Genomic DNA, 17290 nt, shown 5'->3' with positions numbered 1-17290 from the left:
AGCACCCAGAACGGCTCCAGGCAGGTAGCAAGAGCAGATTTCTGGTGAAATGCGCACATGTAACGGGAACATGAAGGCAGGCTGATTCCTGATCATGTTGTGACTTTATTTCCTTCTGTGCTGAACCGCCTTGAGAGGCAGGGAAAATTCTGAGGACCTGACTAGACACATTTCTTTCATTCGTATGTATGTATGATCAATATACCGGAGGACACAGAATCGAAATGCTAGACAAAATATGTGAGAAAATTTGGACAAGCACTTGCATGATGCTTGGCGTTTTTATTTCTAGTCTACTCTGGACCTTAGTCTTCATTTTTAAAGTACAGCACCATCTTGCACTTGACTCCCAGGTGTGAAAAAGCACATCTCCTGACACTGATACTTGTGATGCGCAAGGACCTTCATCTGCTGAGAGATATTAGCTGGTCTTTGATGAAGACTCAGCCTGTCTGCTTTTCTCACAGACAAAAATCAGACGTGGTGTCACAGTGAAGTCCGACTAATTCACATTAGTTCTGTCATCTGAAAACTAAAATGCATTCTTTACTAGCAAGGGAGAATCACTCAGACAGAAGGGTAAAGGTTTGTAAAAGAAATCCAGTGATTTTTTTTTTTTTTAAGAAAAGATTACAAAATTGAAATTTATTGAGTTTCACACAAGATGCACTTATAAAATTAGTATTGAATGCCATTTTTAACAGAAGAGATGAGCATCCTTCCAAACTCCCAAAACGAAATGAAGACCTCCTGAAAAAAAACAGCACAAAAACATAGTAATTCAAGCTGAGCTACAAAGTTTACCCGAACCATGTTCTTGCCCCATTCAGGGCCAGTTTTGGCAACAATTTCCACAAACTTTTCCCCCTTTCCTGTGGAAAATGCTCCTTTCAGTGGTGAAGGTGGTAAACAACAACAACAAAATAACAAAACTTTACAGGAGCTTCATTGAAACATACATAAAACAATTAAAACTTCATTTTTAACTTAAAATACTTGCTAGTATTTTGCTAGTTTCACAGAAGCATTCTATACTTTTCTCTTTTACCTTCTTTGAACAATACTCTTCAGATGATTCTGGTTTATGCAAAACATTCATATAGACTTTTGTTTCTGAAGCCAACAACTCGGAGTATTAAAGCTTCCCTTAAATTTCACCCAGGAAACAGACAAAATGCCCTCAGATTTCTATTCTGTCTGTCCGCTGCCTGAAAACACTGGCACAAGAGCTGAACTTTGAAATGAAAACACCAGAGCAGACAACAGTCACAGCTGGCCGTTCTAATGTGAGATGCTGTGAACGTTTAATGGAAACGCAGAAAACTTTCTGCAGGTGGGAGGAGCTGGGCAGACCTGTCAGGGGACACAGGACACAGAGGAGTTCTCAAACAGAAGTGAAATCCTCATCACAGACAAAACCAACAAGCACCTTTTGGTTGTTCTCGACATCTGCACTCAGATGCTGCCCCACACTCAAACTGCCCCCCTTCCCCTGCATCCAGACATTCCACAGACACCCTCCCAACATGCCTGCCCATCCCTGCACAGGGCCCCCACAGTCACAGCTCCCCCACGTGACAAGAGACCCGCCCTGGACAGGCACCCCAAGACATCCCAAACAGAGAGATGGCTGCGTTTTGTGAGTCCAGGCAAGGCGAGGCTACCTGTTCTACTGAGAGCAGCAATTAAAAAATCTTGAACTCTAAAAACCCAGTTGAACGCAACACATTCCGTAGTGATAGTCCCTTTGCCTATTTCACGTCCAATCTCTGTGACCATTCATGAAGCAATTAGTTTTAAAGTGAAACCAGTTAACTAGACATTAAAATTAACACTGCTCTGCTTATTCAGTATATATATATATATTTTTTTAAAAAAGTGCCTCTTTCTCAGGGAATTTCTAGTTTATCCGCTGCAATTAAATAATACACAGCTCACATTCTGACTTAAGGATTAAACTCCCCCAAATTAGGAAACATCTTCTCAGGGACCTTCATAGACTGATCTGCATTTTAAATACAAAAAATGGCTTGGGGACGTTGCCATTCTCCTCCAAGATGCCACTATTCACCATGCCTTGTTTTAGGGAGCCTTTTATCCTGAGGAGCTCAGACACATCCCCAAGGAGCATCCTGGCGCTTCGGACCTTCGCCCTTCGTTGACTTCGTATCTGTCTGATGCTTGGCAGATGCGACTGGGCTGGAGAACTGTTTGTGAGAGCAGGCGGAGACTGGAAAAGGTCATGGCATGGCAGAAGCTTCACAGTTTTCCAGGTTCATCCTTATACTGCAGAGGCCTCGAGGAAATAGTCAGTGTTCTGGAAGCCCAGGTGGACAGAGCGGAGTCAGTCACACTAGGGCTGGCAGGAGGGCGGCTGGACCCACGGATTCTCCCCGAGTCCTGCCTGGAGGCCCCGCTGCTCTGTGGCCCGGGCTCCGGGCCCACCACGCCCACTGCGCGGCCGGAAGACAGTCAGGTTCGATTCCCATGAATAACTTAGGTTTTTTAAATAAATATTTTAAGTGCCCTTTGTCGCGTGTGTCTGAGCCGGCAGCCCCACGCCCGCTGCCCGGAGCTGCTGGGCTCAGTCAATCCGGTTCCCACAGATCGTGAACCTGTCTATCTCCAGCAAGTCTTTCTTGGAGGATCTGTGCTTCAGTTCCGGACTCTCCTGCGTGATGTCCTTCTCGTCCCCATCGGGCGTCGTCAGGAACTGGTCAGAGCTGCTCGTCACGAGTAAGGGGACGACATTTTCCTTCGCGTGAGGGGGCTGGCTGGTGACCGAGGCCGACAGGGTTTCCTCTGTGCGGAAGCAAAGCTAGGCAGTCAGCAAGGTATCTCTCCTGCTGGAAGAGCCACCCACCAGCCAGGCGGATTACAGCAAGAGACAACAAGGGACATGCTGGATTACAGTCCCCCTTCCAAAATATTTTTTTTTATTTATCACTGGATAGAGACAGACAGAAAGTGAAAGAGGAGGGAGAGAAGGAGGGGAAGAGACAGAGAGAGACACCTGCAGCCCTGCTTCACCACCCGTGAAGCTTTCTCCTTGCATGTGGGGACCAGAGGTTTGAACCTGGATCCATGTGCACTGTAATGCCTGTGTTTAACCAGATGCACCACTGCCTGGCCCCCACTTTCGTCTTCTTCTTCTTCTCCTCTCTCTCTCTCCTTTTTTCTTTATGTTTTATTTACTTACTGGATAAAGACAGAGAGAAATCGAGAAGGTAGGGAGAGATGGAGAGGGAGAAAGATAGACACCTCCAGACATGCATGGTAACACGTGTGCTCAGCCAGGCATACCACGGCCCGGCCCCAGCGCCCCACTTTCTTTCTTTTTTTAAAAATTTTTTTATTTAAGAAAGGATTAATTAGCAAAACCATAGGGTAGGAGGGGTACAACTCCACACAATTCCCACCACCCAATCTCCATATCGCGCCCCCTCCCCTGATAGCTTTCCCATTCTCTATCCCTCTGGGAGCATGGACCCAGGGTCATTGTGGGTTGCAGAAGGTGGAAGGTCTGGCTTCTGTAATTGCTTCCCTGCTGAACACGGGCCGGGCGTTGACTGGTCCAGCACCCCACTTTCTTACCCAGAGATGCCAATTCAGAAGTGAGAAACAAGGGTGGTGGGGTAGTCCTACAGGTGGGGTATGCGCCTTGCTGTGTGTGTGACGCAGGCTTCAGCCCTGGCACCACGTGCCTGAGACTAGGTAATGCTCCTGGGGGAGCCAGGGGTCCTGCCACCTGGTTTGGGGGCAGCTATGCTGGGCTTGGGGCCTACTCAGCTTTGAATCACATCTTCAACCCTTGAGGTAAAGGTGACAACCATAAACAGTATCTATTTAAAATATACTACCTGAGGGTTTGAGTGGTAGTGCACCTGGTTGAGTGAACATGTAAGTTACCATGGGAGGGACTGGGGTTCGAGCCCTGGCTTCCCAGCTGCAAGGGGAAGCTTCGTGAGTGGTAAAGCAGGTCTGCAGCTCTCTCTCTCCCGCCCCTCTAATTTTTATTTCTTAAATTTAAAAAATTTTATTTATCGGATAAATTGAAAATTTATTTAAACTGATAAATTTATCAGAAATTGAGTGAGAAGGTAGGGGGAGACAGGGAGAAAGACACCTGTAGACCTGCACTGCCACTCAAAAAGCTTTCCCTCTGTAGGTGGGGACCAGGGGCTCGAACCTGGGTCCTTGTGCACTGTAAAACATGTGCACTCACTCAAACAAGTGCGCCACCACCTGGATCCCTTATTTTTATTTTTTATTGCTATCAGGGTTAGGGCTGGGGCTCCGTGTCAACACTATGAATTCACCACTTCTGACAGTCATTTTTACCCTCCTCCCCAGTACTTTATTTGACAGGACTGAGAGATACTGAGAAGGGAGTGGAAGATAGGGAAAGCTCAACTGTTGTAGGAACCACTTCCTCTCAGCTTCCTAAAGCCCACGCGATGGGCATGGGCTCTCTCCTCCCCCAACACTTCACTCTGGCAGAAGGGCTGCGAGCAGAAGCCCAGCCTACCTGGGGAGGGCTTGCACTTGCTCTGTGCTTTGCCGGCTGCTTTGCCTGGAGTGCTGGCAGGGGGAGGGTGGAACAGCTTCTCTTCCATCTTGGCTTCCTTCACGTACTGGCACGACTTCCCCAACAGCACGATGCTGTTCAGCACCTTCAGGGATATCAGCCTGGAACCAGAAAGGACACAAGCCCCCACCGCTGCCGTGTGCTCCGAGCGGACAGCCACCCCACGATACCCCACGTGTCAGCGTGGTGCGTGAGTACACTTTCTTTCTGTCAATCTGCATTTGTGGACTGAAATGTGATAAGGGCAGAAAAATGCAGAGGGTGCAAGAGCACTCAAGGGGGTGGCATGTCGCGTGGCACAAGCGTGGTCCAGGTTTGTGGCCCAGCGCCACATGGGAGTGCCACAGGACCAAGGGAAGGAAGCCCTGGTGATGTGTGCGTGTGTCTCTCTCTAAATGAAAAAGCAAGCTGGGAGCCTTGCCATAGTGCATGAGTGAGGCTCTGAATCCACAACAACAACAGCAACAATCCCAAGAACAGCGAATATAAAATCGTCTAGTGCCAGGGGCTGGGAGAGAGATGCCCAGTGGAGTGCAGACTTTATCAAGCGCAAAGATCTGGGTTCAAGTCCCCACTACCACAGGGGGTACAAGGCATGACAGGTGCTGTGGCGCCTCTCCTGTCTCACTTCCCTCGCCCTGTGCCTCTATGTTAAATATTGTCATCATTATTATTCTATTATTTTTGGGTTAGCTTATTCTTTTGATAGGACAGTGAGAAAAAAGAGAGAAGAGGAAGGGGATAGAGGGGGTGAGACAGAGAGACACCTGCAGCCTTGCTTCACCATTTATGAAACCTTCCCCCTGCATGTGGAGACCGGGGGCTTGAACCCGGGTCCTTGTGCTTAGTATATGCACTTAACCAGGCGCACTACTATCTGCCCCTGTTTTAAATATTTTTAAAAAGAAAGAAAAACAGTCTTCTGAGAGTGGTCAAACTGTGCAGGTACAAAGCCTTGGTATACGAAAACAAACAACAACAACAACAACAACAACAAACAGGGCTTCTAAGTAGCACAATTTCTTCTTGTAGTATGAATTTAGGAAATCTGTCCAAGATATCCCCTTGTGGTAAAGAAAGTAGTTACTCAGATGGCTTAGTTGAACTGGGCCCTCTGACTCCCACGCTGTCTCTCTTGCCACCAGGCCCTGCCACCATGCCATTAGTAAGGATGGTACGTGGCCCTTAGAATGAGTGTCAGTAGTAGGATCTGATCACTGCTAGTGTCCCCCCCCCCCCCCCCCCCCGGCAGTGCGCCTCTGTCCTGTCCTGTACGGTCAAAAGTACATTCGAGAAAAATCTTACCCAAAGTAGAAGAGTATGACACAGGCATAGGACAGGATTCCTTGCACTTTAATGGAGCTTGTTACAACTCTGATGAGCTAGCCGGAAACAGACCAAAACAACACACACAAGCAAGACAAACATCCTCAGTTATTAGTCCATATTCAAATCAAGCTCTCTCTCTACCGATTTTAAGTTTTCGGGCACGTAGCTACCGCTTCTGGCTAAATTCAGAAATGGGGGTAGGTGAAATAGCTCACTTGGGTAGTGCTCAGCTTTGTGGTGTGCACAGCCCAGGCTTGGGCCAGGCCCCGACTGCACTGAAGGGCCGCAGTCTCTCTCTCACTCACTCTCTCTCTACTTCTGTCAGTGCTCAGCTCTGCGGTGTGCACAGCCCAGGTTTGGGCCAGGCCCTGACTGTACTGAAGGGCCGCAGTCTCCCACTCACTCTCTCTCTCTCTGCTTCTGTCAGGTCCAAGAATGAATCGATCAGTGTAGACCTGGAACTGGTGTCAGAGCAAGGCGCTGTCAAACTGCCCTTGAGATCTGCTGGTGCTGCCCAGACAGACTCCCTCAGTGTACTCCGGAGGCCACACGATCCCACCCCCAAGTGCCTCCTCTCACAAAGGAAAAGCTTTGCCGAGCTCACGTGCAGAAACAGAGTACTCCCTCTGAAAAGCCGTTCTGTTAAATAGCTGGCTAAGAATCCAAAGGGACAGAAGTACAACCAAGGACAGACTCCTTTGCCAAGCGGATCTTTAGTTTTCATGTCAGGTTCTTTGGGAACAAACTTGTGAATCCACTTCTTGACAGTCTGTGTCGTCACGTATAATACCGGCTATCACCATATTCTAAAATGATGATTAGCAGGAATTAAAAAAAAAGGCAGGTGTGTGTGTGGGGGGGAGATTATAACTTACTAAAACAGCTAGTGGGAGAGGAATAAACCCCATCCTCCGGGCGACAGAATCACTGTAGTCTGTATATGCCTGGACAGAGAAAGGAGGAGAGAAATTAGATAGCAGTCAGAAAGCACACTCGCAAATGGTACAAGAGAACTCGAGAGGGAAAGGGAGAGAGGAGGAGAGAGAAGGAGGAAAGGGAAGGGGAGAGAGGAGGAAAGAAAAACCCACTGCCCGGCTTCACTGCTTTGTGGGGTTTCCCCTCTACAGATGGGGTGTAGTCTATTTAATTTAAGTATTAGCAGGACTTTTATTCATTTGGAAACGTTTCGTCTTTGTGACAGAGAGAAGTTAAGAAGTTTAAGTCTGTGTAGATTTCCATGCTAAAGGGCTGTCCAGTAACTTCATTTAGACTCTCTCTGGCAGAATACTCACATTTTTCTGTCGACTGCTCACAAGGTCAAAAGCGAGGCTGGCTCTATATTCACTGTAGACCTAAAGGCAAATAAAAGTGAACTATGAAGTCGTACAGCACAAGCAGGTAATGTGGACCTAGACTTTCTGGGTGAGAGCGTTTAATAATTCACCAGGAGCTGGGTGCTGATCACCGAGCAGACACCTGGACAGTGTTTCCCTATTTGTTCTCCTCCAGTAAGGGCAAAACAGTAACTCCACCAGCTGCTGTGTTCAGACGTCCTTGAAGGGTTTCTTTCCAAAGACGGCCAAATAGCCAATCATCACCATCTTGAGACTTTAGAATTTACTGGAAAGGTTACTTTAAATTCATGTAAAATAATACTGAAACATGATACTAAAGTGTTCAGAAACCCATAAACAGATAATTTTGCAGCAGTTGAAACTGAATTCACCGGACGTTAATTTTGGAAATGAAATAGCAGGTAGCCAAGTAAGACAAAGTTCGCTCTAATAAAATACAGACGACTGCTGACGTTTTTATTCACGTGGGACTGAGGCGGGAGTGAGGAGAGTGAAGAAACTTACATTGCACACACTGAACTGTAAAGAGCAACACGGCTGTTTCTGAAAATTCTGAAGAATATATGCTTCTAGAATTTACCAGAAACATCTATAACCACAGAAAAAAATATTTAAAAAAATATTAACTCTAGCCACAGGAAGAGTTTTAATTAATTAATTAATGCCTTCAACAGGAGCCATCTGATGTTAAGAAGCCCAAGGACACAGCTCTGACAGTGTGAATGGTTTGGGACAATTCTGAGCTGGCGACACTGACATCTACTGGCCAGTACTTCCACCGGAAAGAAAAGAATCTGGACTGCTGAATCCTGAGCTGGTGCACTCTCAGGATCGAGGTCATTTTTTAGAAACTAAAAGCTACCACCCTACCTTTCAAAAAATAACGGTAGCGCGCTATTCTCTTCATAAATCACCAGGCATCTAGACTTGTTCTATGCTTTTATGGTACAAGGCAAGAGACGCTGAGCACTGGGCTGCCTGTTACAGTACATACGTCTGCAGTGATGTCATTGAACTTGGTGATAAAGGCATGTTTGACAATGTCCACGGCGATTTCTGACGCAATCACCATACAGACATCTGGAAACAACACCCAGAGGTGATCTGCAAAGGAAGGGGGTGGGTGGGGGGAGAAAAAAAAGGATAATTAATTATACTTCAGAACAGGATCCACTGGGTCACAGGCACCACAGAAATCTGGAGTCTCCACAGGGAACAACTATGAAGCTCAGTCATGATACAGAGCTGAACGAGTAGTCAATGAACTCCCGAGGGGACCCCATCTTATTAAGTCCAAGGGGGGCTCATCCAGGAAGTCTCTGCCAGGTGCTGCTTGAGGGAAGGGCACAGGGGTGGGAGAGGCCCCTGCCTTCCCCCAGGCAGTAACGTGCTGGTCGGCCGACTCAATGGGCTCAGAGAAAAATCCCTTCACCGTCCTGCTGCCTCAGTGGAACTGGAAATAGCAGAGAGGACGGAAGGGTCCACATGTGCTGTTGCTATGGACAGGCTGGCTTTCCTGTTTGGTCACTATGACTTAAGATACTGACAAATAACTTCCCTGTCACGGAGATGCGATCTGTTGCATCTGCTCGCCCTTTACGACACTTGTTGGAAAGTCAGTTTGGTACCAAGTACCGGCTGTTTACGTTTTGTTTTGTTTTTAACGGTTCAAGCAGATGAATCTCCTTAGACCCTGAAGCAGGATGTAGACACGAGGAAGAACAATGCTAGAGTGAGAAACCAACTGGAGGGGCTGGGCAGCCCAGGACTGGAGACCACTATGGGGGCCGCTCTTGCGATAAAAAGCAAACCCAGAGAGTTTGCCTTATTTCTTCAGCTTATTTGCTCAGGGCTTTACCACTCTGGACTGACTTTTGCAGACAGAGAAAGAGTGACACAGAGAGAGAGGGCGTCTGTGTCCTAAGGGTCCTGGTTGGACCTGGGGGAAGTCCCCTCCCGGATGAGCTATCTCGCTGGCGCTGGAGACTTCTTAATGAGTGTGGTGGTGGGAAAGTGTATAGCAACGTGTCTGACTTTCAAAACAGCATTGCTTTCATATTATCTGTGATTCTGGGAAAGTAGGAGAAGCTTCTACAATGGTACAATGGTACTGTGGTTTTAAAAATAGGAAACAAACAACAAAAGTCCTGGACCAGATGACTTCACAAATGAATTCTACAAAACCTTCAGGAAACAGTTAATACCTGTACTTCTAAACCTTTTCCACAAAATCGAAGAAACAGGAATACTCCCTTCCACCTTCTATGAAGCCAACATCACCCTGATACCAAAAGCAGATAGGAACACAACAAAAAGGGAAAACTACAGACCAATATCTCTGATGAACATAGATACCAAAATATTAAACAAGATCTTGGCCAACCGGATACAGCAGCATATTGAAAAGATTGTTCATCACAACCAAGTGGGATTTATCCCAGGAATACAAGGCTGGTTCAACATACGTAAGTCAATCAGTGTCATTCACCACATCAATAAAAGCAAAACCAAAAACTACATGATTATCTCAATAGATGTAGAGAAAGCCTTTGACAAAATCCAACACCCATTCATGCTCAAAACACTACAAACAATGGGAATAGACAGGAATTTCCTCAAGACAGTGGAATCCATATATAGCAAACCTACAGCCAACATCATACTCAATGGACAGAAGCAGAAAGCATCCCCCTCAGATCGGGGACTCGACAGGGCTGTCCACTGTCACCATTACTCATAGTATTGGAAGTTCTTGCCATAGGAATCAGGCAAGAGAAAGAAATAAAAGGAATACAGATTGGAAGGGAAGAAGTTAAGCTCTCACTATTTGCAGATGATATGATAGTATACATAGAAAAACCTAAAGAATCCAGCAGAAAACTGCTGGAAGTTATTAGGCAAAATAGCAAGGTGTCAGGCTACAAAATCAATGTACAAAAAGCAGTGGCATTTCTTTATGCAAACACTAAATCTGAAGAAGAAGACATCCAGAAATCACTCCCATTGACTGTTGCAGCAAAATCAATCAAATACCTAGGAATAAAGCTGACCAAAGAAGTGAAAGACTTGTATACTGAAACTATGAGTCACTATTCAAGGAAATAGAAACTGATACCAAGAAATGGAAAGACATCCCATACTCATGGATTGGAAGAAGAAATATCATCAAAAGGAATATTCTCCCCCAGAGCCATATACAAATTTAATGTGATACCCATCAAAGTTCCACACCAAGCTTCTTTAAGAGAATAGAACAAAAACTATAATCATTTATCTGGAACCAGAAAACACCTAGAATTGGCAAAGCAATCTCGAGGAAAAGAAACAGAAATGGAGGCATCATACTCCCAGATCTCAAACTGTATTATAAGGCCATCATCATCAAAACAGCATGGTACTGGAACAAAAATAGGCACACAGACCAGTGGAACAGAATGAAAGCCCAGAACTAAACCCACACACCTATGGACATCTAATCTTTGATAAGGGGGCCCAAAGTATTAAATGGAGGAAGGAGGCTCTCATCAATAAATGGTACTTGGAAAACGGTTGAAACATGCAGAAGAATGAAACTGAACCATCTTATCTCACCAGAAACAAAAATCAACTTCAAATGAATCAAGGACCTGGATATTAGACCAGAAACTAATACTTAGAGGAAAACATTGGTGGAACACTTTCCCACCTAAACCTCAAGGACATCTTTGATGAAACAAACCCAATTGCAATGAAGACTAAAGCAGAAACAAACCAATGGGACTATATCAAATTGAAAAGCTTCTGCAGAGCCAAAGAAACTATCACACAAAGAAACCCCTCACAGAATGGGAAAAGATCTTCACATGCCATACATTAGATAAGAGACTAATAACCAAAATATACAAAGAGCTCAGCAAACTTAGCACCAAAAAAGCAAATGACCCCATCCAAAAATGTACAGAGGATATGAACAAAACATTCACTTCAGAGGAGATCCAAAAGGTTAACAAACATGAAAAACTGCTCCAGGTCGCTGATTGTCAGAGAAATGCAAATAAAGAAAACACTGAGATACCACCTCACTCCTGTGAGAATGGCATACATCAAAAAGGACAGCAGCAACAAATGCTGGAGAGGCTGTGGGGACAAAGGAACCTTCTGCACTGCTGGTGGGAATGTAAATTGGTCCAGCCTCTCTGGAGAGCAGTCTGGAGAACTCTCACAAGGCTAGACATGGACCTTCCATATGACCCACTAATTCCTCTCCTGGGGATATACCCCAAGGATTCCATAACGACCAAACAAAAAGCTATGTGTACACCTATGTTCATAGCAGCACAATTCATGATAGCTACAACCTGGAAGCAACCCAGGTGCCCAACAACAGATGAGTGGCTGAGAAAGTTGTGGTACATATACACAATGGAATACTACGTAGCTATTAAGAACAATGAACCCACCTTCTCTGACCCATCTTGGATGGAGCTAGAAGGAATTATGTTAAGTGAGCTAAGTCAGAAAGATAAAGATGAGTATGGGATGATCCCACTCATAAACAAAAGTTGAGAATGAAGAACAGAAAGGGAAACTAAAGCAGGATTTGACTAAATCTACAGTAGGGCACCAAAGTAAAAACCCTGTGGTGGGGGTGAGGGTGAGCATGGACATTCGGCTTCCCAGGGCGTCGGGGGTGGGGGTGGGGTGAATGGGTGGGATAGGACACAGTGGTGGGAATGGTGTTTATGTACACTCCTATTAAATTGTAGTCATATAAATCACTATTTAATTAATATGAGAGGGGGAAAAACTGATTGAACGTCTCAAACTTTTTAAAGTACAGACTGAGTCTTTTTAATACATAGGCTGAATCTTTGATGTGTTGATTCTCTCAAAAACCTAGACCAGGGAGAACAGAAGCAACCGGTGGCACAGCTATATAAAAGATGTTGGGTATTATACAGTAAATCCTAACAAAGGGACTTTTCAAAGTTAACCCAATTACCAAATAATGTGATGATAACAATAACTACAATAACTATTGCTTTCTTAAACCCTAAGACAGCAGGAACCTCACATTTCCACTACAGAGCCCATATTTCCCCCAGTCCTGGAACCTTAAGGTGGGGATCACTTTCCTGCATGCTTCTCTCAATTCATATCAAATATTATTGCATCCACCGATAGCAACCTAATCAACGCAATGAGTGCTACCTCAGCATGCTTCACTTCAGACTGTGTCCAGAGACTTCAGGTGTGGAATGACAACCCTTCAGCTTCATTACTCGGATGAGACCTTTCCTTTCATAGTATTCTCTAACTCCATCCCAGGTGGTTCATTTCCTAAAAAAGTCCCCAAACCTAGATACAGACCAGGTCCCTTGAGATAGAGCATATGTTCACACCTACCCATAAACTAGGACAAAATATATTCCTGAAAGCAAAAGTACACAATACTCAGTTGTAGTGAGTACCACCCAACACTTCATCTGCACTATTCCAGCCTTTAGGTTCAAAATTGTTCAACAATTTGTTTGGCTTTGTATGTTAACTCTCTTTTCAGCCACCAGGTTCCAGATGCCAGCACGATGCCAACCAGACTTCCTTGGACAGAGGACCCCACCAATGTGTCCTGGAGCTCTGCTTCCCCAGAGACCCACCCTACTAGGGAGAGAGAGAGACAGGCTGGGAGTATGGACCGACCAGTCAATGCCCATGTTCAGCGGGGAAGCAATTACAGAAGCCAGACCTTCCACCTTCTGTAACCCACAATGACCCTGGGTCCATATACTCCCAGAGGGATAAAGAATGGGAAAGCTATTAGGGGGAGAGGATGGGATATAGAGATCTGGTGGTGGGAATTGTGTGGAGTTGTACCCCTCCTATCCTACGGTTTTGTTAATGTGTCCTTTTTAAAATAAATAAATTAAATTAAAAAATAAAAATAGGAAACAAAGAATAAAGAGTGGAAGGAATAGTGAATCCGCCAACTTTAAGTGTCCCTTTTTATCATAATCTCTTCCATGACAATAATAAAGATGACTTAAGATAGTAGGTTGAAAGAGAAGCAAAGAGAATACAGCTGTTGGCAGACTTCAGGGACAGCTGTGCTTTGGCACAAGCCTGATTCGGTCATGTTGGTGTCTGTGGCTCTGCCAGGACCAGCTACACGGGCCCACGACTGCCCCATGGACGCTCATTAAGAACCCAGAACCCAGGTACACAGAGTACCGAGTGTGTGTGTGTGTGTGTGTGTGTGTGTGTGTGTGAGAGAGAAAGAGAGAGAGGTGGAGAGGGAAGGGATTTGCCATCACAAGCTAGGCAACTATTCTACCTTATTTATTCAGACTAGAATTCAAGTCACTGCAAAGTATGTTACTTTATATCTGCTATGATTTCTATAAGAAAATGACTTCTGGGAACCTACTGCAAGATCGCACAGTTTACTTCACATCTGCTGCTGGTTTTCCACAGGTACTCACAAATTATCAATAAAGCAAAAGCAATCAACTTATGAAACACCTATACTTCGCGTGATACTTGGGGAAAAAACCCAAAACTTCATCTCTCAAGAAGCAGGTTGTACAAGACTCACATCATGTGAAAGGACGCTCTGGGGTGAGAGTGAGGCTGGAAAGGACTGTGCTTGTTGTGAGTCACTTACCTGGATTCCAAGAAAACTGCTCCATGTTCCTTAGACACACTATCAGCAGGAGCACATAATTTGTGAATCGTTCCTTAATATCTGAAAATGTAACACAGAACAACTATCATTCACACACAGGCATTCTAAGAAGGGTGCCTGAGATTCTTTCAGTCAGAACACTCTGACGTCATACAGAAGTCTCTGGAAACTATCCACTGTTATACAGGCTGGAGCCACGGTGGGCAACATTTCCCTTCTCTCTCCCACATTTCTGCTATAGAAATTCTAGTTGTCTAAACACGTCACAATCATCAGTCGGCTAAACAGTCATTAGAGTCCTCCTACGACCTCCTAACATCTGACAATTGTTTGGTTTCAGAGACAGAAAAGTAGGGACAATGTGCACGGATCCATGTTCAGGCCTCCTGGCCCTGACCAGCAAGGGGGAAGCTTTGGGAGTGGCGAAGTAGAGCTGCAGCTGTCTCACTTTCTTTCTCTCCCTCTCTCTCCCCACACCTCTCAATTTCTCTCTCACCAGCACTCGGAAGACTCCATTTTAAAACAGTGAACACAGCTGCTAACTGGGCTGTGGGCCCAGGGAAAAGTCTGCTAATTAGCGAATTCCCCTCTCCTCGGCTGCAAAGTCAAAGTGACTACACTTCACAGATTGGACACTTGAGTGTGACTCACTGTCTCCCCCTCCTCTCTATCTCCTCTGCCCCTTCAATTTCTGTTCTATCAAATAAAGAAGGAAAAAAAAAATGATGATGATGAGGAGGAGGAGGAAGAAAGGCACCAGGAGTGATAGTGGCAGATTAGTCAGATTAGTCGTGCAGACACCAAGCTCCAGTGGCAGTGCTGGTGGTCAGCATCATCATAATAGCAGAGAAACAGATGCAGGATAAGTATAATGGACGCTCTGGGAAACAAAGCCTTTGAATCTCAAACTGTTTCCAATCTGGAAGACAGTGGTACACAAGTACTGATGTGATGAATCCTTTAGCTAAGCCTTTATAGTAAGCCTTTCTTCTTGTTTTTGTGGTTGCGGGTATTTCTGTTCTCAGCTGACTTTTTCAGAGAGACAGAGACAGACACCACGGCACCCCCTACAGGGGGATGGTGCGTGAGTAGTGTAGCAGTGCTGCAGGGCTCTGTCTGTCTGTCTGTCTTCTATTAAACTATCTCCCTTCCCCCTCTCAGTTTCTGTCTCTATCCAAACATAAATAAGTAAAACTCATGACTTAAAAGGTTCTGGTATGTAGCCCCTCTCCGCTCTCCCCTGATTCCCAATGCACTGTGGTTGGCGCACTAAGTGCCCGGGGAGGCTATTAATACACAGACTGACAGCACCGGCTGCCTCGCACAGCCCTGGGAGCTAAGGCGCAGCACTGCCGCAGAGAATCATTGACACTTGCGTGGAAGCTTTTCCTCTGCCGTTTGTTCCTCGCCGAGTTTTCAAATCTCTTAATTTGGCACCTTCCCTAACTTTCATCCATTCAGAGGCCACTGCTTTCCTTTGCAATACAGAGAATTTGCGTGCAGTGAAATCACAATTCCTAAGTGCACTACAGCAAACCCAATGGAGTCATAATCTGTTCTCATAATGAAGATCCCTTGTCCCTTAATTAAAGTAACGGCAAGCTTCCCCTTTCAGGTCTGCTCTACTGCAATGGAGCACACTCCCCTCCCCGCCCCCTGCCCTAGCAGTCACTCTCCTCATGTCAATCGGAAGAGGTCAGCTCTGAAGAGATCACCTGATAGAGCACATGCCGTGTGGAAGGACTGGGTTCAAGTCCCCGGTCCCCACCTGCAGGAGGAAGTGGAAGCAGGGCTGCAGGAATATTTCCCTCTTCCTCTCTATCTCCCCTCCCCCTCTCAATTTCTGTCTCTATCAAAAAGAAGAAAAAAAGAGAGAAAGAAAGAGTGAAGGGGGGGGTTGGGCGGTAACCACTGGGTTAAGCGCATGTGGTGCAAAGCGTAAGGACAGGAGTAAGGATCCCAGTTCGAGCCCCCGGCTCCCCACCCACAGGGGAGTCAATTCACAGGCGGTGAAGCAGATCTGCAGATGTGTATCTTTCTCTCCCCCTCTCTGTCTTCTCCTCCTCTCTCCATTTCTCTCTGTTCTATCCAATAATGACGACATCAATAACATCAGTAATAAATAATAACTACAACAATAAAACAAGGGCAACAAAAGGGGAAGAAAAGCAAATTAAAAAAAAAATGAAGGAAGGAAGGAAAAGGAAAAAAAAAGGCTGCCAGGAGCAGTAGGTTCACTGTGCAGGAACCAAGTCCCAGAGATAACCCTGATGGCAACTAAAATAAATTAAAAAAAAAAAATCACACAATATTTACTTCTCTTTGCTCAGCTCTGGAAAGTCATCTCCGGAGCTGAGCAGGCCAGGTTCTGAATGACTAAATAATGTTTCACAGTAATAGGAGAGGCCAACTGAGCTGCTTCCAATTTTCTCTCCCTTCCTGTTTATTTATTTGTTGACCAGAGCGCGGCTCAGCTCTGGCTGGTGATGGTGCCAGGGTCTGACCTGAGGCCTTGGGGTCCCAGACAAGTTGCTTCTAGTTTAGGGCTTCTTTTGAATAAAGCTGTCCTAACGTTATCCAAGTCCTTTTGTGAAGATGCATTCTCACTGAGTAGCAAGGCAGGTGAGTGTTTGGCTGTGGGTCCCGGTGCTTGATGGGAGAAAGGGACTTAAGCTGGAGGTGAGAGTCCCGCAGACCCGATCACAGGGAGCTGTGAATCTGTACCCATCACTTCGCCCACCCTGCCCAACGCTTGACGTCTCGTCACCCAGTCTGGTCCCCTACGCCTACACTGAACTTCTCTGTTCCAGTCTCTTGGAAACAGAGTTGGCAGTCAGCTGAGGTCAAGAACAAACACCTCATCACAGACCCCTGCAAGCGTCAACCCGGCTTTGACCTAGCACGTTACGATTGGGCCCTCCTCAATCGCTATCGAACAGGCCATGGCCGGTGCGCCGCTATGTTCCATCGCTGGGGAGCCAGAGACGACCCGAACTGCCCCTGCGGCTACAGACAATGACCCACATAGTCAATGACTGCCACCTCTCCAGATTCAAAGGAGGTCTCGAAACTTTACATCAGGCTCAACCTGACGCTGTTGACTGGCTACGGAAGAAGGGCAAACGCTAGAAGAAGAACTATACTGTAATCCATTAACTATCCCCCTTGCCAATAAAGAAAAAAAAAAAAAAACCTACCAAAATATTTTCCAAAGCAGCTGTAGTATTTACCACTCACACCCCATCATCAGAGCCTGAGAGGCCAGTCACTCCCAGTCTCCCTAACCAGTGGGTGGCACTGCCAGTTTTCAGAAGACCCCCTTCTAGTGGGAGGAGGATAGCGCTATCTCATGCTTCC

The 17290-nt window shown here is 45.9% G+C and overlaps 1 protein-coding gene across 3 annotated transcripts in view; it reads right to left on the bottom strand.

Annotated features, from left to right (window-relative positions):
- Window positions 1-239: 239 nt before the first annotated feature.
- TAPT1 (transmembrane anterior posterior transformation 1) overlaps window positions 240-17290 on the bottom strand; it is a 58990-nt gene continuing 41939 nt past the window's right edge. Inside the window, exons 8-14 of one of the 3 annotated variants that reach the window (XM_060188298.1) lie at window positions 13913-13993; window positions 8267-8376; window positions 7210-7269; window positions 6793-6861; window positions 5894-5970; window positions 4529-4689; window positions 240-2802 (exon numbers count right to left, since the gene is read on the bottom strand). In XM_060188298.1, coding sequence (XP_060044281.1) covers window positions 2585-2802; window positions 4529-4689; window positions 5894-5970; window positions 6793-6861; window positions 7210-7269; window positions 8267-8376; window positions 13913-13993 — 776 coding nt within the window. In that variant the 3' untranslated portion in view covers window positions 240-2584. The remainder of the gene's footprint in view (window positions 2803-4528; window positions 4690-5893; window positions 5971-6792; window positions 6862-7209; window positions 7270-8266; window positions 8377-13912; window positions 13994-17290) is intronic. The other 2 variants (XM_060188299.1, XM_060188301.1) reach the window with 2 other exon arrangements.

The sequence above is a fragment of the Erinaceus europaeus genome, chromosome 3 (genome assembly GCF_950295315.1).
Source record: "Erinaceus europaeus chromosome 3, mEriEur2.1, whole genome shotgun sequence".
Lineage (NCBI taxonomy): Eukaryota > Metazoa > Chordata > Mammalia > Eulipotyphla > Erinaceidae > Erinaceus > Erinaceus europaeus.
Note: the sequence above shows the minus strand (reverse complement) of the source record. Positions and strands in the feature narration are given on the sequence as shown.